The sequence below is a fragment of the Ixodes scapularis genome, unplaced genomic scaffold, assembly GCF_016920785.2.
Source record: "Ixodes scapularis isolate PalLabHiFi unplaced genomic scaffold, ASM1692078v2 PGA_scaffold2__306_contigs__length_199485367, whole genome shotgun sequence".
Classification (NCBI taxonomy): domain Eukaryota; kingdom Metazoa; phylum Arthropoda; class Arachnida; order Ixodida; family Ixodidae; genus Ixodes; species Ixodes scapularis.
Genome location: NW_024609857.1, coordinates 197099695 through 197125682, shown reverse-complemented (window position 1 = coordinate 197125682; position 25988 = coordinate 197099695). Strand labels below are relative to the sequence as shown.

At 46.0% G+C, this 25988-nt stretch overlaps 1 protein-coding gene and 1 pseudogene across 5 annotated transcripts; both read right to left on the bottom strand.

Moving 5' to 3' along the window:
- Positions 1-360: 360 nt before the first annotated feature.
- LOC115324997 lies at positions 361-2705 on the bottom strand (annotated as a pseudogene).
- Positions 2706-14822: 12117 nt separating this feature from the next.
- On the bottom strand, positions 14823-24526 carry LOC115325028. Of its 5 annotated transcripts, none has more exons than XM_040208941.2 (8): positions 24332-24526; positions 22956-22991; positions 22752-22872; positions 22313-22471; positions 22053-22168; positions 18990-19077; positions 16124-16213; positions 14823-15094 (listed from the first exon to the last, which is right to left on the bottom strand). In XM_040208941.2, exons 4-8 carry the CDS (start codon positions 22423-22425, stop codon positions 15055-15057), a joined length of 447 nt encoding a protein of 148 aa, XP_040064875.1. In that variant the 5' UTR covers positions 22426-22471; positions 22752-22872; positions 22956-22991; positions 24332-24526; the 3' UTR covers positions 14823-15054. The 5 variants fall into 5 exon arrangements, with proteins under 5 accessions (XP_040064875.1, XP_029841590.2, XP_042148068.1 ...); XM_029985730.3 differs by lacking the exon at positions 22956-22991 and having other exon boundaries at positions 14823-14964; positions 15059-15094; XM_042292134.1 differs by lacking the exon at positions 24332-24526 and adding an exon at positions 23279-23492.
- Between the last annotated feature and the right edge of the window lie 1462 nt (positions 24527-25988).

Here is a 25988-nt window from a genome sequence, read left to right as displayed (position 1 = left end):
ATTCGCAAATCTGGCTTCATGAAATCTAGAACTAGCCAAAGAATATGTCACGTTAAAAAAGACAACGTCCACAGCATGACATTGTTAGCGTAAAGAAGCAATAGCTGGTTTTCACTGTTCAACTTTTACAAAAAAAAATATATATATATCACTAAAGCTACTTATGTAGTGGAAAGGGCTCATTTGGGCATCACCTTATGCGACAAAAATTTGCATCTTTTGATTCACTATATGAACAAAATGAGAAGAAGCGCTGGTGGCGTGTTTGTGCTAAAAGTGTAGTGCAGTGTAGAAGAATGCGGCCTGCTACATTGATGAAACCTACTGAACATTTAATACTCAGGAAGACGTGCAGGGCACAAATCACACGACAAAAATGTTCTGAAGTAGGACAGCAGGCAATAATAAGAGCACAAAATAAGAGTAAAGGCAAAAGCCCAAATAATATTTACAAGAAAGCAAATTCATCACTCACTGGTGACAACATGTACCAATAAATCACGATATCACTGAATTGAGAAGTACTCTTCGTGATAAAACACACCATTCAGCGGTTAATTCAAGTTTGCCGCAGCACATGTTTTGCTCGACGCTCCGTTTACTTCCTGTGCGTACTGCTGTTGCAGGTGAATCCTGATTCTTGTTCTGACATACTTTTTAAGAAGAATCTTCTCCACACACGCTTTGTGTATGTCACAGCACCCTAACTCCAATGTTACAGATTTGCGCAGGAACTCCAGAATAGTGGCAAATGGAGCCTTGAGCGTCAAGATGGCGTCTAGTTCGGTAAAAACCTTCATGTCCTCTTCGCACTCTATCAGGACACTCATCACAGCTTGGCTGGGGTAGACAAGGTTCCCAGCACTCTTGACATACTCTTTCAGGTGAATCAAACTGCTGTGCAGGTCATTACCATCCGACACTAGGACACCTTAGCAGTCCTGACAGTTGCCAATCGACATCTTGACAAACCTAAGAATAAAACCTCCCAGGTAGGCCAGAATGTCGTATTCGACTGCAGTAAGTTCACACACGAACAGGTTCTCCAGCTCTTCAGACTCTTGGTTCACATCTTGCACGTGCTTCTTGAGGGCTGGATCAAGGAGGTCAGCCAGGTGCATGCTGTCATCAACACTGTAGCACGAAGATGTCGGGGTGAAGAGAAACTGACTGATACAGATCAACTTCAAAGCACACTTAATGTCATATGCACTTGGCACGGGTTTTCTGAGTCGCAGTACAGAGAAAATATTCTCAAGGCAGTCCTGGCTCTACCTGCCTGTGAGAAGGTACTTGTAGTTGTGCCTGTTCAGAAGTTCGTCATACAGGCGCAGAACGACAGTGGTGGAAACAAGAAACCCGGCCTGCGACGTGTTCCAATGAGCTGTTGCTCCCATGTCCATCCGACAGAAGGTGGTGATTGCCAGGTCCAAAGTCTCGAGTGCTTCCGTGTGCTTTGCAGCATCAAAATGACTCAGAGCGACCATTGGGTGACGTGACGACATCAAGGTGTACCACTTACTCACTAGATCAAAGAACCTGGCTGTTGCCTCAGCTTCAAGCGGCAAGACTTTTTGCTGAATTAGGTAGCGGATTGCGGGAGGAGCCTCACGGAACAATCGCACAGCAATGCTTACATTCATTCTTGTGAAATGTCCATTGCTGACGTGAATGCCAGAAAGCCTGTTGGCGATCTTGAGTTCATTGTTTGCACCGTATGCAACGAAAGATTCAACATGGTGGATGTCCACGGTCCCTCCTGGGAGGTTGTGCTCTCTCAGAGTCTCTTCTCCTAAAGTAAAGGACTCTGAACGAAGCAATTGGGCACGAATATTTTTTTAAAACATGCGCTGGATCAGCCATGAATAAGAGCTGCCTCCCGTCGAGGTGCGGGTGTGGGACAGAACACACAGTCTCAGAGTGCCTGCGATTTGAAAAGTTGAACAGACGCCACACTGCACGGTTTGCTAATCCCATGTCACTTGTAACTATGAGCACCTTGAGAGAGATGTTGAAACATAGTTCAATGAGATGAAAGACAAGCTCCTTCAAAGCACTTTCGCCAGTTGATCGTCCAGTGAAGTGGTAAGCAATCACTTGCTTCCACCGTGTGTTTAATACCCCAACCATAAACACAAGGGCATGGTTCGCAACATTCACGCGGGATTCTGGGAGTGTGGTGCTTCCAAAAATACGATCCAGCGAACTGTCGTGGTCAAATCCCTGACTTACCTCCATCTCATCGATAAAGAGCACACAATCTTTCTCTATGTCTTCCATAGTCTGTACTTTCCGCTTTCGAACTTCAAAAACTTCGTCAAGAACCCCAGGCAGAAACTTAATGTGTTGGAGTCTCCGAATCAACGTTCTGTTTGAGGGTAGCGGATATGACAGGGACCTCAGCAGTTCATACCCTGATGTACCACATGCGTGTTTGATTTGAAGGGCAACTCGAATAGTCTTCTCTGACCACTTATGTCCCTTCACTGATTTTACAGTCAAAGCCTTTGTTTGGTCTGTGTTCAAAAATCTTGAACTTTTCAAAGCACTTATTTCTTTCTGAGCTGATGTCAGTTGCTTTTTTTTGTAAGACTTCGCAGTCTTCATTTGGCTTCATCATGGAGCCTTTGCAAGTTTCGGTACTTTCGGGCCAGATCGGAGTTTTTCTTTCGAAGCTCGGAGTTTTAGCGATGCATCAGTAACATACTTTACGTGGTACTACTTCCGAATATGAAAACAGCGGACGAGCTTGTTAGTCCTTCTGAAGACCCTTCAGGCTGCATTGTTTCCTTCAGCTCCTGAACAATTGGAACTCGAAAACCACCTGGTTGTTCCAATGCAGTAGAACAAACAAGCTCAGATGACGGAGCAGTAGTGCCAACAAGGCTATCACAAGGGTAAATAGCATAGCCCCTGAACTTGGGACATGAAAAAAAGAGATCGAGCATGGTGGCCCGGGTCACATTCTTCATTGTCGAGAGGTGGTTGTTGGAGTGGGACGGTTGTCACTGTGCATGTATGCTTTGACCGAGGAGCATTGTCTGTGGTACTTGCACTGTCGTTTAGGGTTAAGGGCAGTGAAACGACTGTCGCTGTACAATCCTGCACGAATGAAGCATTTTCTGTGTTGCTCGCAGAGATATCAAAAGCTAGTGGCTGACGGACGGTTGTCACTGCACGAGCATACTCGGACTGAGCAGCATTGTGCATGTCGCTTGCACTGTTGTCGAAAACTGGTTGCCGTAAAAAGGCTGCCGATGAGCAGCAAGTATCGGACCCACTGTTCGTAATATTTGCGCTCTCGTCGGGGGCTGATTGCATTGAAACGACCGTCACTGCACAGGCACGCTTGGCTGGGGCGTTGTCTGTGCTACTTGCAGAGATGTCGAGAGCTAGTGGCATAGAAATGGCTGTTGCTGCACAAGCATACCTGAACTGAGCAGCATTGTGTACGTTGCTTGTAATGTCGGCGAGAGGAAGTTGCAGTGGAATGTCTGCCGCTGCACAAATACGCTTTGATCGAGGAGCATTGTCCTTGGTGGTTACACTGTCGTCAAAGGTTAACGGCAATGGAACGGCTGTTGCTGCACACGCACGCTTGGACTGAGCAGTGTCTGTGGCACTTACGTCAAGAACTTCTGGCAGTGGGGTAGCCATCACATAGGTGAAGCAGCACGGTTCGTGTCCCTTGTGCTGCCATGTAGAGCTGGTGGTGATGGAATGGCTGTTGATCCCTGAGCACGCTTTTCGGGGGCCTTTCTGTGTTTTGTAATGGCTGTAAAAGGTCAATAAACATATATACATTAGTATTAATGCATAAGGATTTTTGAAGAGACCAAAAAAAAAACACAAGATTAAAAATATACAGGTTTTCTTTATCATTCCTTAGGTACCAGATAGAATGCTATGAAATAAATAACAGAGTGTTGCCGGGCGGCATTCATATGCTTTAGGGGTTGCGGACCCAAACTGTTTGCGCATCTCGTCTAGTTGTTCAAACTGTTTAACAATTAACCATCTTGGTACTGTGAGAACTAGTCTGTCTATATTTCTTTTTACGAAGTCTACAAAAGACGAGAATATAAGACTGTAGTTCAGAGAGAATGTTACATTAAGCATGCATTGTGTAACAAGCAAATGCTGGGAAAGAATAGTTTTAAAATATTACACAGAAATAAACTCTTGGAACTTCAGAAGTCCACTCAAATAGACCTATGAACATGCTTACACAATATTAAAACTTACCACGATAAGGAAAACGTGTCGGAACAGCATCTGGCCTCAGTTTTTTCAACCCGTCCTGCCGGTTTTGTTCGAAACTGCTGTCCTCAAAATCAGCCTAAAAAAATGAGTTTTAAATTAGTTAGCAAATATTTAAAAGACACCACTGTGCCTGCTCGTTTAGTTGACTAACACTATAAACAGAATTAGGAGTGAACTCCTTCACCAACTAAATTTTTTAACACACTCACAGTTGTTTCGTGAGGTCTGCTGTCGCTTCGCTTGTCAAGTGTTAGCCAAGCGAAAAAACAGAAGAGGCATTACTGGATCAATGTGTCCAATACACACCTGCATACGGGACTTAATCAAATTATTGAAAACTACCTAATTTTTGCGATGTCTGAATTTCTCGATTTGAAATCAATCCCCAAAATTTAATCCTGTAAACGAACCACTACGTGGTGAAGAGGATTGCGAAAAATGTGTTCAAGAAATATTCTTGGAAGCTGAACAAGTCGAGAAAAATCGAGTAAGCAAAAACTAGGTCCTTATCAAAATGTTTTCAAAACCCTTGTTTTCTTAACATAAATTCTGAGCCAAACCGTTGTTCGCAGCAGCTTTGTAAACGGAGTTCGTATTTTTGTTTCCCGAACAAACTTGATAATACTCATCGGTGTGGGTCCGGATATTTCTTTGAACGCCGTTTCATAGAACACCGTTTTATCGAAGCCGTTTTATCAAACACAGTTTTATCGAACGCCGTTTCATCGAGCGCCACCTACTTGAGCAGTAGGAATTCTACATCTAGGAAATATTTTCCTTTTTAGCGCCGGGAGGATAGCAGTCTTTTAATATTTAGTATAATTTATAAACTTATACATATATAAAAAGAAGAAATCTTTTTGTCACCTTCTATTTTTTTTTTTTTTAGTAAATGATGACCTCCGTTAATGAGGCCAATAAGAAACGGGAACACTGACGACACTTTTTAGAGCTGTGATCATCAGGTGCAGTGATAGATTCTGCTTCAAGACGAAGCCGTCCTTGAAGCAGTGATCTGTCTCCGTGTCCAATGATACGGGGGAAAAAAAATGTGTCAAAGATCCGACAAGTTCACAATTCTTTCGGTTACAATAAATTAACGAAAAGGGGAGACTCGTCGTTTTTAAGAACATATATGTTCTTTAAAAAAAAGCAAATCTCCTAGGATAAAATGAAAACACAGGTAAATCGACAAATACCAAATAAAAAAGGTGCTGCAGAGAATAGCTGTTTCCCTCTGAAGAATGTGCCTTTCACGCAGTGAAAGGCATTTTCACTGCAGTGAAAGGCCATAAATAGACGGATGAAGTGGGAAAACGTGTGTGGCCGAGAACAGCCGCGTACCTCGCCAAGAAAAGCATAAGTCGCGGACCCACTCAAGTTCTGATATGATAGCTACCTTCTATGATTCAGTAGTCAACGTTTAGGTGGACAAAAATTGACCGGGTAGTAATTCTATTCCCGGTGAATTTTGAGCGCCGCCAAAACTACTTCAGAAACGAGAGTAAATTACGTACAAAGTATTGTATTACTCCAAAATTCAGTAAAGGGAAATTCGATGAAACAGCGTCAAGTGATTCGATGGAACGGCGTGCGATGAATCGGCGTTCGATGAAATGTCCGGTACCCTCATCGGTGCATTCAAAACGCGTGTGCAACGAGCGCGTCCTGAGATCGACGTGTGGCGAGCAAACCCTGATACGGAGAAGGCAGGCTCCGTCTCAACCTGTGATATTGCAATGCCGCTAAAGCGCGAGACACATGCGCGAAAAAACCATCCGATCCGACGTCCGATCCGGCAGTACGACTGCCTGATCCGAAAAATTTGGTCGCTTCAGACGTCGGATCGGCGATCCGACACGCGTCTAACGCGCCAGATAGTTTCGCACGGCGGACGGATTGTCGGATGCGTCCAGCCAATGACAGCACAGCTAGCGCGAACGTCATGATGACGTGCTGGGTCTGTCGGGACGAATCAGAAAACGGGACGGGCGACGGGAAGCCGGACGCGTGGATCCCGCCGACCCATTCGAGGAAGATGGCCCCAGCGAAGAATGCACGCGCTAACGAGAACGAGCTTCTAAGTTTGCTCGTGTGAGCTAAACCGTCAATCTGGGACCAGAGATCTGTGAACGCGGACCTCCGCTGGAGTGCTTGGATCTCCTGGGCGGAGCCGAACGGATCGTCGTGTCGTACGCAAGGTCGGAAGCGTGTGTCTCAAACTGTCGCGTGCGGCGATTCGGACTGTCGGATCGGACGTCGGATCGGACGATTCTGCCGTCCATGTGTCTCGCGCTTTAGACGTCGGATCGGCGATCCGACATGCGTCCAACGCGCCAGATAGTTTTGCACGGCGGACGGATTGTCGGATGCGTCCAGCCAATGACAGCACAGCTAGCGCGAACGTCATGATGACGTACTGGGTCTGTCGGGACGAATCAGAAAACGGGACGGGCGACGGGAAGCCGGACGCGTGGATCCCGCCGACCCATTCGAGGAAGATGGCCCCAGCGAAGAATGCACGCGCTAACGAGAACGAGCTTCTAAGTTTGCTCGTGTGAGCTAAACCGTCAATCTGGGACCAGAGATCTGTGAACGCGGACCTCCGCTGGAGTGCTTGGATCTCCTGGGCGGAGCCGAACGGATCGTCGTGTCGTACGCAAGGTCGGAAGCGTGTGTCTCAAACTGTCGCGTGCGGCGATTCGGACTGTCGGATCGGACGTCGGATCGGACGATTCTGCCGTCCATGTGTCTCGCGCTTTAGACGTCGGATCGGCGATCCGACATGCGTCCAACGCGCCAGATAGTTTCGCACGGCGGACGGATTGTCGGATGCGTCCAGCCAATAGAGAGTTTTAGCTTACCGCGTACCGGGCGACCGCCGGGGTTACCGGGACCGCGACCATCGAGCCGGTACCGGACCGAGAGCGTAGCGGGTAAAGAACGTTTTAGCATACCGTAACCGCGCCTGACCGCGCCTATGGAAGTTTCTTCTTTCTCCAACGGCTGGAAAAAGTCATGATGATGATAGTGAATACCTGCGTGGTTCGTTTTTAAAGCGGTACATTTATTTGGACAAATGCCGCATAAAAAGCCACTTTTAGAAAATATTTTCCTCATTACGAGTAGTTATAGTGGTACTTCCTTAGTATACGACCAAGTAACTTAATTTGTCAGCTAAGCTGTTGGATACTGGTCGCAGGGACGGGGATTTGAACCCAGTGCTCTGAGTTCTGCAGCGCGAGCTTTCGCTACACGTGCTCCGAGCTGTGGTGCGTTAGCCCACTCGGCCACCGTTCTCCCACGAATGCAAGCAAACAGCATCATCCTGTACGCTGCTTGTTTGCATTCGCAGCTCCATTGCCATCAGCACCAGTCTCTAATGTCGGCTAGGTGGCTCAGGTTGCCGCCCGAAACAAGGGGCATAGCAGTTACCACCTATCTATTCAACCGGCCTGTCCGGCAGCCATGGAAGCCCGGATTTTTGCTATGAACCTCGGGTAGGCGAAAGCCTTTATAGGCCAACCAGAGCCGCTTCACTTGCCCTTTCCCATGTTATGTGGTGCGACGATTGTTTCTAGACGCCTCCCCCGCCATTCCAAAACAGTAAGTGATTAGTCTACGCCGGCCGTCGGAGCCGATGCCCGGCAGTCGCCATTGACGGTAAACGCGGTAAACCGAGTAGCGTGGCATAATTGGCGCATGCGCAGTTCTGCAGTGACGGTCGCGGTAACCCCCCGGTCGCCCGGTAGGCGGTAAGCTAATACTCTCTAATGACAGCACAGCTAGCGCGAACGTCATGATGACGTACTGGGTCTGGTGGGACGAAGCGAACGCGATAATGGGACGGGCGAGGGGAAGCCGGACGTGTGAATCCCGCTGACCCATTCGAGAAAGATGGCCCCAGCAAAGAATGCACGCGCTATTGAGAATTAGCGCGTAATTTCGCTCGTGCGAGTTGAACCATCAATCTGGGACCAGAGATGACCTCCGGAGTTCTCTGGAACGCTTGTATTTCCTGGGTCCTGGGTGGAGCCGAACGGATCGTCGTGTCGCAGGCAAGGTCGAAAGCGTGTGTCTCAAACTGTTGCGTGCGGCAATTCGGAGCGGCGTTCGGACTGTCCGTTCGGACGTCGGATCGGACGATTCTGCCGTCCATGTGTCTCGCGCTTAAGGCTCGAATTCGGAACTCGCGACGTTGTTTATGTGCTCCCGACGCGCAACCGAAGACGCTCGCTTCTTGCAGAGTGACGCTAAACATCCCATTTACACCTGCGATCAAGGTGCAACAAAACTTATACTCACGGCGCAAACACGAGCAGCTGCAGTGGGTTCCCAACGGCCTCGTTTGACTTGAGCGAGCCAACGTTACTTTCGAGTAGGACTACTCGGGAAGCGGAACATACGTGTGCCCCGCCTGCAGTGGTTCGTACACTGCGGAACAGAACAGCCAGGCATTTCTGCTTCTCACGCCTCTCTTGCTACCACACTTCTTCGCTGCGAACGACTCCGCAAAACACACCGGCACCAGCCGGACACACGGCACCAGCCGGAGAATGAACACGGTACGACGACGTTGCGACTGTCGAAGCTAGGCCTGGCTGGACGAGCGCCGAGCGGGCGGTCTGGGGACCAAGATGGCGCGGCGCCTTCTGGTGGCCATGGCAACCGATGCTGGCAACACTGATGGGCGGCGGCGAGTGATGTGTCAAAGGATGGCACCACCCTACAGACGGAGTCGGCGAGTATGTCGGCTACTCGCAGCCGTCTGGCGTCGCTCGACGCGCCGCCAGACGGCTGCTTTGGTAACTGAATCAGGATACGTACGTTTCAACGTTACTAGAAACGGAAAAACCAACGGAAAAAACTTTTTGTAGCAACTTTTATTGGAGTTCAGTACAAAATGAGGAGCGCGTGATGTTTTCTAAAATCTTTAGTTTGCAAGGTTTTGCGGCGCAATTAGTATTAGACACTTTTAGTAGAGCGTTGCTGGATCTTACGTACGCAATACGCAATAGTATAGCGTACGCTAAAAATGACCTGCTCGGACTGAATTTAGTTGTGCGTTACGTTTTCGAGTGAACACCGCGCATGATCTCGGTTAAATTTGCTAGAGCAGTAGAATTCCGCGTGCTTATAGCGCAACCATGCTCCTGGAAAGAAATATTGAAAAAGAAAAAGTGTCCAATCATTTTATTTCAGATTAAACCGGGCCACAGCTGCCTCGTCAAACGCGCTTTTCTGCGGGGTACAGAGGCTACGAGTACGAGTGCCAACGTTACTAAAACACTCAGTTGGGAAACTCGCCGTCGAAACCTGGGCCGCTGGCGTCCACCGAGACCGAGCTAAATGCGACAACAGCGCCACTCTTTATCATTCGTCTGTACTGTGGACACCTTGAGCTTTTAGAAAGCATGTTTTTTGGGGTAAAAACAAACGGAAAAGACTCTTTTTGTATGAAATTTATTGGAGTTTGGTACCAAATGATGGGCGCGTGATGTTTTTAAAATTTTTAGGTTGCAGGGTTTCGCGGCACAATAAATATTGTTTTTATACAACCATGCCTCAGCGGGCCTTTCATGTAGCACGTCCCGCCCTAGGTGCATTTTAACTCCAATAGATGAGCGCGGCGTGTCCGCCGGGGATACGGGGGTGGCACCCTCTACTGCTATGTCTGTCCTTAGAGCCAAGATAGAAGTCACGTGCAGTTCCTCGAGTGGCCGCTGCGGGAGAAATGGTGGCGTTGTGTTCGTCATTAGCTCGGTGTTCGGAGACAGATTGGGGCCATTTTTTGAAAGCTTTCTCTATGGGAGTTTCCCAACTGAGTGATCTAGTAACGCTGACGAGTGCGTAGCCGAATTCGATCACGGAGCCTCCGTCAGTCGTCCCGTGGAAACGGCACCTTTTATCAATGCTATCACGGAATGAAATTCATGACCTTGATGTCCAGTGCGTAGCGAGAACTTCGGCGATTTCTTTTAGAGTCGTTCGTCCGTCGGCGATGAACTGTGGGAATAGGCTTAGCATTGAGCAGATCGCAGCGTCGACGCACACTGCGAGCGGCGAACATTTCCACTGTACACTCCTTCAGCTGCAGGGAGATCTGATTCCACCGCGGTAGGTCCAAGAAAGAATCGCCGAGCTGAACACCACGCAATTTCACGTAACACAGAACTTCGAAAACACCACGTCCTCCTTGCTGCGCCTGTCAAGGCAACCGCCATCTTGAAACTGGCGCTCTCGTTGGGTCCGAGATCTCACGAGAGCGTCCCGCAAGGCCCGCTAGCCAGCAACGCAAAATCCCCAGCGTTGCGTGCGTACGCAATACGCTAGCCCTTCTATTGCGTTCTGCGCATGCGCACTCACGACCCGCAATCTCCTTGCGTACGCGAAGCTATAGCGTACGGTCCACTAAAACTGTCTATTGTTTTCATACAACCATGCCTCAGCGGTGATTTCAGGCAGCGCGTCCCGTCCTAGGCTCATCTTAACTTCGGGGTGAATTCGCGGCGCGTCCGCTGGGAAGACGGGGGTGGCGTCCATGTAACCCTTTCCACTGTATCTGCTTCGGCTCCGAATTGGCCGATTGAAGCCGAAATAGAAGTTACGTGCAGTTCCTCGAGTGACCGCTGCAGGATAAATGGCGGCGTTGTGATCGCTATTTGGCGCTTCATCTGGGCTCTTTGGAACGCATAGTTATGAAACGAAAATATAGACCGACACGCGGAGCGGCTCTGTTTACCAACACGGCCAGAAGGCCGCACATGCGCGGTAGCTATGTGGGCAAAAGCATCCCGGCTCTCCATGTTTTCGCCATTGCGCTCTATGGCGTGCGCTCGTTGTTGACGTTGTAGGGACGCTTGTATCTTTATTTGTGCGTCGTATTTCTTCATAACGTATGTCGTATGCTATGCCCGACTATTTGAGCTCGTTGCCCGAGCCTGAACGGTAGCGGTATCGAAACAAACTGTGCGTGGACGGCGTTGCCTACGAGGATCCGTACGCCGTAAACAGTGCTGGACTTCCGACGTAAAGTTGCTGCCACGGAAGTCGACGGCTCAGGTAGTCGTTTATTTAGTTTTCGCCAAGTCAGTTCACGGCCGACACGGTGCAGGCCTACAAGTCTCTCGAGGCCTACGATTACATCAAGTCGGTTTCCGCACTGCCGGCGGGATCAGCAGACTGTGGGTCTGCGGAAGTGTGTGTATTCACTAATTGATTAAATACACAGAGCGTCTTCAAGTCAAGGTATGATATTTTTCATACCCTCGTGACCACAAGGCATTACAACCAGTAAAGGTTTGTCCGTTCTGCAGTCTTGGCGGTAACAGGTTACAAGTAACGGCGTTACCAGGAAAGCGTTACTTTTTCAGTAACGTAGTAACCTACTCGTTACGTTTTTGACACAGTAACGGGTAACGTACTTACGTTACTATTTCAAGTAACGTAGTTACGCTAGACGTTACTATTTCCCAAGCCTTAAAGAAATTACACTTCAATTGTTTCCGTGTTTTAGGCGTCAAGCCATGTTTTCTTTGCGTTTTTTCTCGTAAGTATTTAGGTGAAACTGTAAAAAGAGATAAAGTATTTATGTTCAGCTTCTGCTTGATATATGACCTGTATCGTCAAAACCGTAAAATGTATTAAATCATAATTTAAAGAAAGTAACGCAGAAGTAACGTGCCTTACATTTTATCGGTAGCGGTAACGCGTTCCTTTTATTTTTAGATAACGTAGCTCAGTAACGCATACCTTTGATTCGCAAGTAACGAGTGACGTATGTCGTCACTTTTTTTCGGTAACGCTTACAACTCTGCCGTTCTGTCGCCGATCCCCTTCTGCTCGGTAGCATGTGCGTAGCGAGCCTCCGACGAGCGCTTGGCCGGTGCGTTGAGCGCGAACACCGTGGGAACAAAATCCGGGTGATCTCGATCAGACAACGGTTTCCCTGCACATAAGCAAGCCTCGGAACGGAGATTGAAATGGAAGCTGCACTTGCCTCCAAGAAAGTGTTTGCCGCACAAACGGTCGTTCGCGCGAGGCGACCATTCTTTTCGTTCCACGGATATTATCCACCTTCTGTGCCTTTCAGAGTCTGTCGGGAACTTGTGGAAACTCACTCCGCTGCTTTTCTTGTACATTTCGGTGCAATTAACGGCAACACAGCTTCGCGACATGCTGAAATGCTACGACGCCCATGCGAAACGTGCGCGCTTTTGCCCACACACCCCGGCTCCGGCGCGATCGCAGCGCCGCCGCAGCTCCGTGACGTCAAGCCCGCGTGTCGGTGTATAGATGGCGCTTCGAACGACGGCTGGCGGATTGAAGTGAGTGAGATGGGGTAACCCCCTCCGCGGGAGTTCCGCAACCGAGGTACTCTAATAACGTTGGTTGAGTGGCGTCATATGTGACGTCACGGGGGTGACATTTTCCTGCTAAATTTTGGTGGGTTACGAGGGTTACCCTCACGAGGGTCACGAAGGCTACCCTCACGATGGTTACCCTCACGAGAGTTACCGTCACGAGGTTTACGAGGGTTAGGCTCACGAGTGTGACGAGAGTTACCCTCACGAGGGTCACCCATAATGACGTATGATGTCCTTATGGGATGCATTATAATCATCATGGGAAACGTCCCATAATGCAACGCGCGGTAACGGCTGGCGGTGACGCCGACGGCGACGCCGCTCAACCCGGAGACCCCCTATGAAAATGGTTAATGCCATTTGAAAGTCATATTATTGCCAAATGGCAACAGCTGTTTACAAATAGTCAATCAGCAGGCAACAGATGTTAATCGTCATTGAGACGTCACCCTGCTGACCCGGATAGCCATTTCGCCACCGTCAACTTTTTGCCGTTCTATTGGTTATTGTCGGTGTATCATCAGTGTATCTACATATTAACGTTAAATGGCTAAAGGAGGCAATCAAAGGACTATACATTTTATAGTCTTTTGACTGCCTCCAATAGCCAATTAGCATTAGCATGTAGATACACTGGCAATGCACCGACAATAACCAATAGAACGGCAAAAAGTTGACGGTGGCGAAATGGCTATCCGGGTCAACAAGATGACATCTCAATGACGATTAACATCTGTTGCCTGCTGATTGACTGCTCTTAAACACCTGTTGCCATTTGGCAATAATACAAAATGGCATCAACCATTTTTATAAGGGCATAATTATCACATAGATGTCATTTCCCGAAGGAAAAATCCATCAATGTAACCCTGCTTGGCAGTCAATGTTTTCTAGTGGACCGCTGACTGTGCCTGACCGTACGTCAAGCATGTCTGATTGGCCAACAAGTTACTCTGACCGACAGTCAAACTCCAGTCAGACCCCGCTTGTCGGCTTTCTGATGGTTTCCTGGTGGCAGTCGGCCGCCGCGAAATGCCATCAGGATGTCTTGGTGGTGATTCTGACTGTACATCGATTGTCTCTGACTGTACGTCAGAAAGCTTTGACGTGCAGACAGACGTACGGTCAAAGGACGTAAAGTTCGTTCGGATACCACTATTTCGTCAAATCTATGAATACGAAAAGTAATCTATGCACGAGAAAACGATTTTGGGACGTGAGCCCATAAAACCGCTGACGTTAGAGATATGACACGCAACCGACCGACAACCGGCCGCGGAAGCGCCGAACACGACACTTCGCACCTCGCCGACTTCGCTTCGCCCATAGAGGCTTCGCCGAGCTTTCATGAACGATCGCTCTCGACTCGGTTTGTTTGCCCGCTTGCTTTAACCTGTCGATCCTGCCCGGGCTCTACAATGTCTTATGTTTTAGTAGAATTTCTACTCGACAAGACCCAGCCTGTTGTGAGTTCCGACGATGTAAGGGACTTAAGCGGTGTAGTTGAAGACGACAGGGTGTACCAGGTCTACTGGGCCGGTGACGTGCGAACAAAAGGATCGTTCTACGACGCGAAAGTTCTCTACATGGCAGGTGAGTAGAACTGAAGTACGGCGAGTGATGTACAACGAGTGCTTTGCATAACATGCTGACGGCTTAACTGCATTTGCAGCCAAAGCATTTTGTATAAAACGAGTAGTCAAATCGAAGTTACCTAACGGTGGGGCGTAGCATAGCGGTTAGGGTGTCCGATTTGTACGCATGTGGTCGCGGGTTCGATGCGCCATGGTGCTGCTTTTTTTTTTTTTTTCTCGAACTTTTTGTTTTATCGCGGCATTTGGCGATATTTATGAGTGCGTATAGCTTTACTCTTATATAAATGCTGCCCTTGTTGATGAAATTCCCTTGGCAGTGGCAGTCAGACGTCATCTGATGGACCATCAGATGACGTCTGATGGTCCATCACGTTCCACCAAGGCTGCTGACTGGCAGTCAGTGTCCCAAATTACGTAGCTTGATGGAATTTTCAATAGGGTTGATTGAATTTCGTGACCATTTCGCCATTGTCAACCCCTCGTAAACTTTAAGCTGGCCAGCCGAAAAACTGCAATAGTTTACATGGCCTACCATTGATTCCATGCCTGATACACATAGTGCCGGCTTGCAATATGGGAAGAAAACAAAGATTGAAGGACAATTTAAAGACCCAAAATTTATTTATCACAATGTCATTAAAATGACGTGTTTTTTTCAAGACTAAGTTAATCACCCAAGTGTAAACGATGAGTGAAAAAATAACCTTTCCTTGCTTCCTGACATGTCTGTAAGGTGTCAGCTGAAAGAAGAAAAACATTATAAATTAAGTGGGCATATAACCAGAAATATTCTTGCAGCACATTCAAAAATATGCACAGAAGAACCTTGCTCACATGTTTTCTCGGCTGTTATGTTCACGGAAACCGGTCCTATCGAACGTCCAAAAGTATATATGTGTTAGAATTACAGGCTTCATGAATTTCCTTCTTGGTTCTTATGCCCAAACACTGCCACTCAAGGTGGCCGGCATGACTACTAGAAACACACACCCTGTTCCTTTTGCTTTACTCCCTTTATTTTACCTTTTTGCCTCTCTTCACTGTGTTTCTTGCTTGGACTTGTATGACAATAAGAGATTCAGGCTCTCACGACACCCCATTTTTCTTTACCACCTCCATGCCACCATGTTCAAGCAGTGCTGATTGCATCAAGCCCCACTGCTTTGATGTGGCATGCAGGGTGCAGTGATTTGTTTGAGGCAGCTGTGGTTTAGCTCGATGGGCTCAGAATTTTTGCATCCTTATACTTCAATATTTTTTTAACTGCAACTATAGACAACGCATCACTGCGATGGCGCGGCTGTCGGCACAGCACATGTACACACATGTCTGCTCACACGAATCTAGTTCCTGCGTATGCAGTGCCCATAGCTGCTGTGGGCAAACACAAGCTTGTCTGTAAACAGTGTGTTACTTATAGTTCAACCACAATTTTAAGAAGTGTTGAAAAAATTGTCAACATATAAAATAAGGCAATCTTTTTTACAGCCATAAAAGCTAAGGTAAGATAAACAGAGAATACAGCTTCCTGAAGCATCTATAGCTATCCCAAGGGCATTATCAGTTGTTACATCTTCGATCATGTCATGATCCTTTATTACGACTGCATAAAGATGCAGCAGCAGGGTTCTACTGTATTTCACACAATGTTTGAATGTGCAATAGCTTTAACTTCCACAACACATCAGCCAACCACAGGTTGTCAAAATGTGAACTCCACAATAATGTAATAAGTATGAATACAATAATAATCCCTGGAAAAGGGGTACAAGGGGGAGAAAGGTCAAAGAGGAATCTCCTTTGTCCCCTTGTTCCCCATTTTATCTGATGTGATTATTATCGTCATTCTTGTCTCGAATAAAAGGGTCTACTCGTGTCTCTTAAGAGGAAGCAGCTTACCTGGAAGAGCATAGCGCCCCCGGGACAGAAATTGAGAGAGGCTGTCCTCGACTTGCTTCCCCACATTGCTGTACTCCGTGAAGGTGCGAGCTGAAAGAGCAAATGAGAATTGCAATTTAAAATGATAATAGCCCCTAGAAAGCTACACTCAAGTATTGGTACCCTTTTCCTCATAGTCCAGTTCTGCCAAAAGGGTCATTCATCCATTTGGATGGTGAAATTCGTTCATGCGCATGCAGCTTCTGGGCACTGCCATGTTGTTATTGCGTCATTACTTGAATTTAATGTAAATATTCACTTCACCTTAGACAAAGATTTATCTATTACTTTTGATAAGAACTTTGGATGCTTGGCAATTTTAACAGCAGCCTGGGGGGCGCACTGATAGATGCACCACTCTTCAATCAATTTGGGGAGTGCGTCTTTAAACGCTCACTCCTTTTATCGTACGGGAGGAAGCACAATCTATCACCTAACATCGGAAATAATTTTCCTTTAGAAATTAAAGCTATGATGGTAGCACAAGAAAAGTTTCGTACAAAAAAATATAGGCAAAATAGGGACAAAAAAAATTTTTTTTGGTCATGGGTCCCCAGTCAAGGGGTCAAGAAATAGATTAATCTTGTGTGTTAACATTTTTTTCAAAGCAAAAACATGACAGGACTATGTTATCAAGTGTATAGCTCTTTTTACTGTGGTCATAATGAGGCGGCATAGCCTTTGTCATTTGCCCAATAATGCTCAACAAACACAAAACTAAAACAAAAATTCTCGCAGACCAAGAGCCATTACTACATGCAGTGCAAGTTTTGAGGGTAAACATTTTGGCAGAGGCCTGCCTGGTCGGGAGAAAGCTTAAAAACTCAAAAACATCCGTCCACACACCCGCATCTGTGTTCCCTACATAAAGGGGACTAGCGAAGCGCTGTCATGTATGCTGGTAAAAGAAAGTATTCAGGTGTCCCACAAACCGGTATCAACACTTTGACGTATGATGCTGCGAATTAAAGGTCATCCCTCTAAACAAAGAGCGCAGGGCATTGTATATTCAATTCCATGCCACCTACATTGGAAAAACAAAGAACTTCCCAGAAAGAATTCAACAACACAAAAACAACTGCAAATTCGACCACGAGCGCAGCGCTGTTGCAGAGCACTGTGAGGACAATGAATATCGCATCAACTTTGCCAACACCCTCATAAATGTTGAGACAAACTTCTGCCAGCAGCTTTTTATAGTCATGGCATATCCAAACAACACCAGGAAACATCAATAGGTCCACTGGCACATTGCCATCATGCTACGTGAACGGACTCAGCCACCTAACGAAGTGAAAAAAAAAGAGACTATCGTAGAAGAAAACGAAGCTGTTGTCCCCTATCTGGAAGCAGTCACCCCTGAAGAAAAAAACAAGCTGTTTTTGAAACGTTGGGACCTTGTTGTAGGATATGGTTGGTGATTTTTTTCAAATTCCAATGTATGAGTTTTGCATTTGTTTGAGTCATCATTCACTTTTTTACCATATTTACCCGCATAATAAACACACCTCTTTATTCTGAAATTGACATATATTTCGGGGGTGCGTTCATTATGCAGGGTGCATTTCTGCATTTACACACTTCGCGAAAATGTAATTTTAGGTGGCAGTATGACACGGCAAAGTACTGTGGCATGTCTCCACTGACGGAGGCGCATTGACGGCTGGTCGTGGGTGCGCTACAATAACCATGTTCTACAATTTGAAAACCTTTTTTTAGGGTGCTTTCGGTGTACCTTCTGTCAAAGGAAAAGCGCCCTCCTAGTGAATAGTAAAAAAATCTTGCATGTAAGAAATTTAGGTGTCCAATAAAAGCATATGACCAAATAAGATCATATAAAAACCTTATAAAAACGTATAAGAACAATATAGGAAATATATAAGATTATATAAGAAGTTTTAAGAAACTGAAAAGAAGTTTCTTATAACTTCAAATATAATTTTATATTGTTCTTATATGTTTTTATAAGGTTCTTGTATTTTCTTATATGATCTTATCGGATCATACGCGTTTGTTGGACATACATTTTTTTTATACATTTAAGATTTTTTTACTAGGGAAGCTCACTCAGCATGGTGAGTGACGCGACCGTCCTTAGGCCTAACCACTTTCACGATTTCACTGTCCGAAAGCACACTACAGATGACCGCGTGTTTGTTGACATCAATGCATTCGGTGGGCGAAACATGTCCAAAGCTGGACAATTCCTCGACCCCAGCTTTGTTACGTGTATGCGCCGCTCGGTTTCACTCTTGATCACATCCGCAACTACACACTTGCAGCCATGAAAGCATGTACCGCTATGCTTTGCCTGGTTTGAAGTGGCCTGGCCGCTTGGCGGCGAAAGAAAATTGGCTTGATGGCTAGCCGAGTTGGACGTAGTTTGAGACTCATGGAGCGAGTAGACACGGTAAATAAAAACATTCTAAAAACTTCTCAGGTGTTCCTCAAGCTTTGAGTACTGTGACCTATTTAAAGCTTGAGTAATTAACATTCACCTCTAAGTTGACTGTGGTGGTAACTAGGCACCCACCGGATCAATCAACCACCTCCCTCTCGTTACCTGACCCCGCCTTCTACACATGGTTATGGGCGGGAGTGTAACACATGGCGAAAGGTAGGCATATCACTGGTCCAACGAGCATGTAGCTTCTACTACGATTTCAGCTGGTCATTCAACAGAGTATAATGATGCAGCACAAAAAAATTTGTGCCATTTCAGAATGTCTGAAGGAGAACACACCCTCAAACATCCTGAAACTGTAGAAAGTTTCCTGCAAAGCCACTCGATTTGATTGGCCAAGCAGTAAATAAAAGGTACACTCACTAAAGCACTGTGTCGCTCATGATAAGCCTGCAACTCCCTTTAATAATTGGGAAACAACCAAAAAGCCACAGGAATGTAACACTGGATCCTGAAACAGAAAAAAAACAGCAAAATGCAGGAATTAACACAATATACAAACCGCTTCAGCGAGTGACACTTAAAACTAGCTACAGTTCTTTGGGCACCGTCTTTTTATTACAGATAATTGTGAGTGAGGACGTGCTGTCATTATTTTTCTAGCCCTGTAAACCTTTCCCATTCGAAGGTCTCCGACGCCGGTTTCGCAAACTTCATAAAATCTGCCATTGCTCCATTATCAAGTTCTAGAGCAAGTGACAAGTTAAAATTTCAATGGTGGAGGCTCACAGACATTAAGCACCTGCTTCAAGCCCCTCGGCTGTCGAGAAAACACTATGTCAACCGCTCCGAAACATAAGTTTTGTGCAGAAGAGAGATTGAAGTATGCTACTGATTCAGTAGAAGTACATCATATTCATCAACCATTGTTAGCCGATTCACTATGCGACTCACCGTGAAAACGAGACTTGGACTTGGCCAGGGCAATATGTTTTACAGAGAAATGTTTACCGATTTGACGGACGCTGTCATTTTATTAAGCAGCCTTATATATTTGCTCTTTATGAAGCAGATGAAGAGGAGCAAAACACAAATAGTGCTATGGACAACAGCAAGTTGAAGAAGTGATAGGACAAGCGCTACTTGTGGTTCTTCAACTTGTCCTCGTACTGCCATTTGTGTATCACTATTGTTTGAGCAACTTGTCAAGCGGTTCAATTTAGTACCCGTGAAGCGGCTTGTCAGTGGCCTTGTCACTAAAGCAGGCAACATGCAGACAACAAATCACTTTGATGGTGATGACCACAACATTTTCATGTCATCTCAGAAAAATCGCCCCCCCCCCCCCCCCCCAAAAAAAAAAAAGCTGATCCTGCACTTATGTTGCAGAATGTGTGCATCGTCTGACGGCAGAGACTGGAGGGTCGCACTGCAGTTCTCTTCGTGGGTTACACTCCCAGTTTCAATGCGGTGACCAATAAATGTTTCGGTGATGCAAAAAAATAGAAAGAAAAAAAAAGACATTGCTCTGAATATTTTGTTGTTCCCCTTATTTAACTTATCAAAACAAATTTCCCGTTAATTGGACCTCAAGATAAACGTGACACGCCGACCTATTAAGGATAACAGCAATCCAGTCCTCGTCAAATTAACTGAGGGCAACAAAAAAAAAAACAAGGAGGTCATGCAATAATTGTATAGGGGAATGGCAACGGTCCCAGGAAGATATGCTTCAGTTTGTGCAGTATCATTGATTTCCTCATTAGACAAGTGTCATCAGCTTTGGCCACTGCTCATGCATTACATTTTAGAGTGAAGCACACTGTACAATGGCATGTTTACTACATGACATGCCAACCTTTTGCTGGGTTCCCAATTATCCTGAATAACACAAAAATTTGCAAATAAAAGAAGCAGTTAGATCAATAGGTCACTCAAATCTATGTGAAACGAGCAGTCTAGATCAGTGCATGCAGGGTGACTCCATGTGGGGCTGTATAGGAGCTTTACAACCACCCCAATACCTTGTTAAATCAAACCCAATTATCCTCTGCTAAATGTGTGAGCTACATGGTCTTGGTAGACAGTTCAAATTCCTCACTTACCCCGCATATAAGTCCTAGAGTTGTATTCACACTGATTGCGTTTGCTTTGGCCTCCACCCCCCCCCCCCCCACCCATTTTCTCCCACACTAGGTGGCAGAAACACTGTTCTTATTCTGCATGTGACTGATTATTAAAAGCCTTTTGGCTTTTCAATTTAAGTAAATGCACATATTGAAAAGGAGCTTATTGCCTAGTAATCAGGTCTACGAGAAAATTTTGGTGTAGAATATATGAAGTTTGCTAGACCTATGGCGGACAATATTTACCCTCCAAATCAAAGCAGCACCAAATGTGTCAGCCATGTGCCCATGACAACTTCAGATGAGACTAATGACAAATGCATAAAGCATATGATAATTACAGAACGACCCGATACTATGACCCAGAAAGTTGAACAAGCTTACGTGAACACGCTTACAAAAAGATATCTAGAATGCCAAAGAATCAATGGAAATAAAAATAGGAAGACTTGACTGATCCTCTCTGAAGTCCCAATCTTGGTATCAATAGCGTGCATCTATGCTTACAATCATGCTCTGTGGTGTAGCCAGAAAACACACCTGAGTGAAGCTCCCAATCATTATGCTCTTAGGTGGACAAAAGGCTCACTTCAAACAGCTTTCAGCAATAAGAAAAAAAAACATGCCAGATACTAACATAACATGGTTTCCCCAAAAATAAAACATATAAATCTCCAACATCTTTAGGGGCTAAGGAAACAACAAAGGACGCACAAGAATGAAGCACCTCATCCCAAAGTGAATGGAACGCCAAGGTGCAACACATCGCTCTCCTAAGCAACTAACACTACTTACAATTTTTTGAACACCTTCCTGGTAAACTAAGAGCGGGAATATTAATTATAATTACATGTGGTGCATCGCCTTCAGGATTGCTGGATGATGTGAAACTCTGGAAGATCTTCAAGATTAAAGTGAGCAGAAATGTTTTACTTGGCCTGAAAATGTCTCATACTTTGTATCTTGTTCAGAGTTAAGCAATAACACCATAGCTATCTACTAACACATTACGCCAAGAAAGTATCACCTATGTAAGACAATAATGATTCAGACACTACATATTGTTAGCGCCATTTTGTAAAAGAGACTTGCACAGTCTGCTCACTTTCCATGTGGCACACCCATGAGTTCTTTCGCCGGGCAGATGTGCCAGACGCATATTAAATCTCTCACACCGGCCTCCATGTCCACAACAAGGCTCTAACATTTCAGAAATGTGGTCACGTGGCAATGCCCCTCTGCAGATTGACTGCTGTGGTGCCATGTAGCTCAACAGCGGTGGACTTCGCCTACTAGAACCTCAACATGGAAAGAACGAATTCCCAAGGGCTACGGCAGAATGTGCGGAACTTGAACTGACCGGCTGTGGCGGCAAACCCTCTCCAAGTTCCAGCCACCATTTCAACAGGGACGACGGGGAGCACAGGCTTTGTCAGTAGCGACGGCACCCCCACGAGCCAAAGACCGTGGCAGCACCTGCGACAAAGAGCCCTTGCATAATCCCTGTCACCACTCCGGCTGGGATCACAGGGAGCACAAATGATGGCGGTGGAGCCGCCACGAGCCAGAGCTACATGGCAGCACCTGCAGCAGCAAGGCCCCCACAAGTATACCACTCACCATCTTGAATGGGAAGTCGGGGAGCGCAAACGCTGGGAGGTGACGACAGCGCCACCACCAAAAATGATGTGGCAGCACAAGAACCAGGTTCTGATGACAACAGGCGCTGACATCCAAGTCAAGTTGGTGGCTGTCCAACCAAACAGACGTGACGCGTACCTGAGAAGGCAAATAATGTTTTGTTGTGATCGAAGTGGCCAAAAAGTTGCCAAGCGAAACTCAGCATTCAACTCTAATGATGAGCCACGCTGTTTCGACTATGATCGACATATGTCTGCGAATCGCTCTAAACCGCAGAAGTGTGAAGGCTGCATCAATTTTAATGGACATGGACAATTAATGGACCATTTTTGTGTGCAGGCAACAAACTGCCAGCGAAAACAGTGATGAAAACTCAAGTGAGTTACTCCGACACTGCTAAATAAATAGGACAGCTTACCATCATCTCCTATTGATATCTGCCATTAAGCCTGTACCTCGGCACTGTAGGTGATGTCAGTGGTGTCCGTCTCAGGGAACTCAAACTAGTAGTTCACTGAGCAACTCCTCCTTGACCAGGCCTGCAGCGATTATAAATATGAAGAACAGATATATTACGTTACATAAATGACACAAGATAGAAAAGGCACAGACAGTACCATACCTTCCAAGTTTGGGGACACCAAATTCGGGATAATTTCTAAGCAGGGGAGGGGGGGGGGGGTGTTTTAAAAAGAAATATTGAGAACAAATTTGCATGAAGACAACTTCATTATATTTATATATTGCACTGCCTATGCTCATGGGATTGCAGCCGTCCACAGTGATGGCAAAAACTCTTCTTTAGTACAAAAGAGAGGGGGAGGGTAATTTCTCTTTTCGGGAGGTTTTTCTGTCAATCATACAAACTGATCAAAATTTAAAAGACTTCTGGGTAATACGGGGAAGTTGGCAGGTGTGCAATACTAAACAGACACAATTTGCTACCGGCAATGGCAAAACAGAATGCAGGTTGGATCAGCTATGCATAAAGGTATACGCACTCCGGAATGCACTTCGGACGGAAATGGCTATACGCACTCCGCTTTTCTCGCATAAAACGAGTGGTCACAACGAATTTTCTAAGCGGAGGCATGGCATAGGGGTCAAGGTGTCCGCTTCATACGCAAGTGGACGCGGGTTCCATCCGCAGTGGGCCTGCTTTTTTCTTTTTTTTTTTCTCAAACATTTTGTTTTGTCGAGGCATTAGGCAATATTTAGGACATTTCTTTTTTTTTTTTTTTTGCTATAAACAGTAAAAAGAAAAAATCGAGTGTTGTTGAGAAACTTTGCAAAACTAAATGGTATGGGACTCCCTTTCGAGGTGCGATCGGGGACAGCGGGGCTTGGATTGCCGGCTGGACGCCGCGAAGCGGCGTGTACTGGTTACGATTTGTAATTAGCAGCCGATACTGTCGCCGCGAAGCGGCGTGAACGCAGGCGGCGGCCTGTGTTAACGAGCTCCCCAGTGATACACGCGCCGTTCTAAAAGGGTGGCCCGAGCGGCATGATCTCTCGGAGGAGTGCGTATAGCCATTTCCGTCCGAAGTGCACTCCGGAGTGCGTATAGCTTTACTCTCTCTATATATACATATAGTGCAGTAGATCAAACGGCTCCAACCACAATGTTTTCTTTTTTTACGCGTTTCGCTCGCGTCGCTTGAGATCAGCCACAGCGATAAGACGCGCGGGCCGACAAAGAAACCTGGCCAGTACAGATATGGGTAGGCAGCGATGCGTGCCGACGCGAAGTGACGACCCACGTGCGATAAAACGTTTGACAGGTCGACCGACGTGTTGGGTGACCGAATCATGGCTTCGCGATTAGAACTCGCAACCCGTCGGACGGTTTGACGAAAAGCGCGAGGAGAGATACTCGCCTAAGGAAAATACCTGTCAGAATACACTTCTCGGGCGCGATTAGGCAAAGGCAGGGCAAGGAAACAAACCAAGGAGATGCTTGAACGGAAGCTTAGGAGGACACAGAGAAAAAAGGCTTACCTTCGAGAAGCACCGAGGAATGAGTAGTGCCCATAACCTCCAGGGCTGTTCATTCTTGCTCGCGTGGTGCCTCGCCACTTATTCGTCGCAAAATACATTCTCGGACGCGGCATATCGGATCGATATGAGTTCTACGTAAAAATAAAAGACACACCAAACCGCAACAAATCGTCGGAAACTTCGACGCAAATGAAGTTAACGGTGGATTGGATTGGCTTGTAAACGACTTTGTTTAGAGGTGCATAATAAATGCGAAAATAAAAAAGTTAACGTAACATTATTCGTAAAACAGTGGCGAACCGAAACAATAAAACGTTTTAACAAACTTAAAAAACTAAAACAAATGTATTAAAATAAAAGTTTTATACCCGATACGAAACTTCGCTTAGCCACACAACTACGACGGGATTTCAGTTTCGGTTTGGAATCGGAGGCTGCGTATTTTCGACACCGATTGGATATCCAGGGGGCGTGGACAATGGCGTCATGGACGTAAAAATAGCAGCTTTTATTTTGACATCTTAGTTATTTCTACGTCAACAACACGTTTTCTTTGGATGCCGCTGACTGCATTGTGAAATGTCGGTAGCTCGGCGTGTGTGTGGCCGGGTGCTCGGCTCGGCGGCTCGGCGGTGTCCGCGCTGGTGCGTGTTGTCAACATTGCCGCCTGTATTCGTCGCGTTCTCAGGAACATCAAAATGAGCGTTCTCCATTTTCAAACTTCGCCCGGTGCCGTCTGTCACTCCTGTTGCAAATGAAGATTACGTGTACCGGAGGCGACAGAGCCCAGCCGCAGTAATTTCGTACGCATTTTTCTGGAGCTGTACTTGTGTGCAGTACGACGGATTGTCACCCTTGCAGAGAATACCTGCGAAGGCCGTGCAAGCGGCGAGCGAGTAGCCTTGACTGGCATGACTGCACCCGCTGCAGGAGCGCTCGTGGCGCGCGATCCAAAGCAACGAGCTCGCGCTTTTAGCACTGTCGTCGACAGCATTTTTCTTTTCTTTTTTTCAGTGTTAGTCGTAAAAAAGAAATGTCGTAAATATCGTCAAATAACAAAACAAAATGTAAAAAAAAAAAAAGGCGGCCGAGGCTGAGGTTTTTAAGGGTCTATGAAGTAATTTTTTTTTTATTTATTTGTTTGCCAGTTTTTTTGCGCCCCTCTTTGAGTACTGTCGCATTTTTGTATTATTTCCACGTTTATTTTTCGTTGGTTTTACTTCGGATATTATTTGCATAAGCATTTTTGAGCTGACTTCGCACCTGTGGATATTGTCATGATGGATTCGGGAGCCCATATTCGGGTCTTTTTTTTTAGTTTGAGCCATTGTAATTTCAACTCACTGTACATAATTTAGGAAAAAATGAAACGTTTGTCTGTAAATATGGTTGTATTAGCGCGTGTGGATGTAGGTTGTAGTCATATATTAACACTATTAAAATATTCAGATATGGCTAATTGTCACATTTTTATTTGCCTGGCTAACAAAAGTGTGTCAACCAATTTTATTTTAGTGATCTGGTGTCTTCATGTATATAAACTAATTTATTATTATTTATTGAAAATATAAGAACGTAGGATTTCATTATCCCAAATTGTTAACTTCTCTCATTAATTTAAGAAAATTTACAAAAAAAATGTACAATTCGTGACATA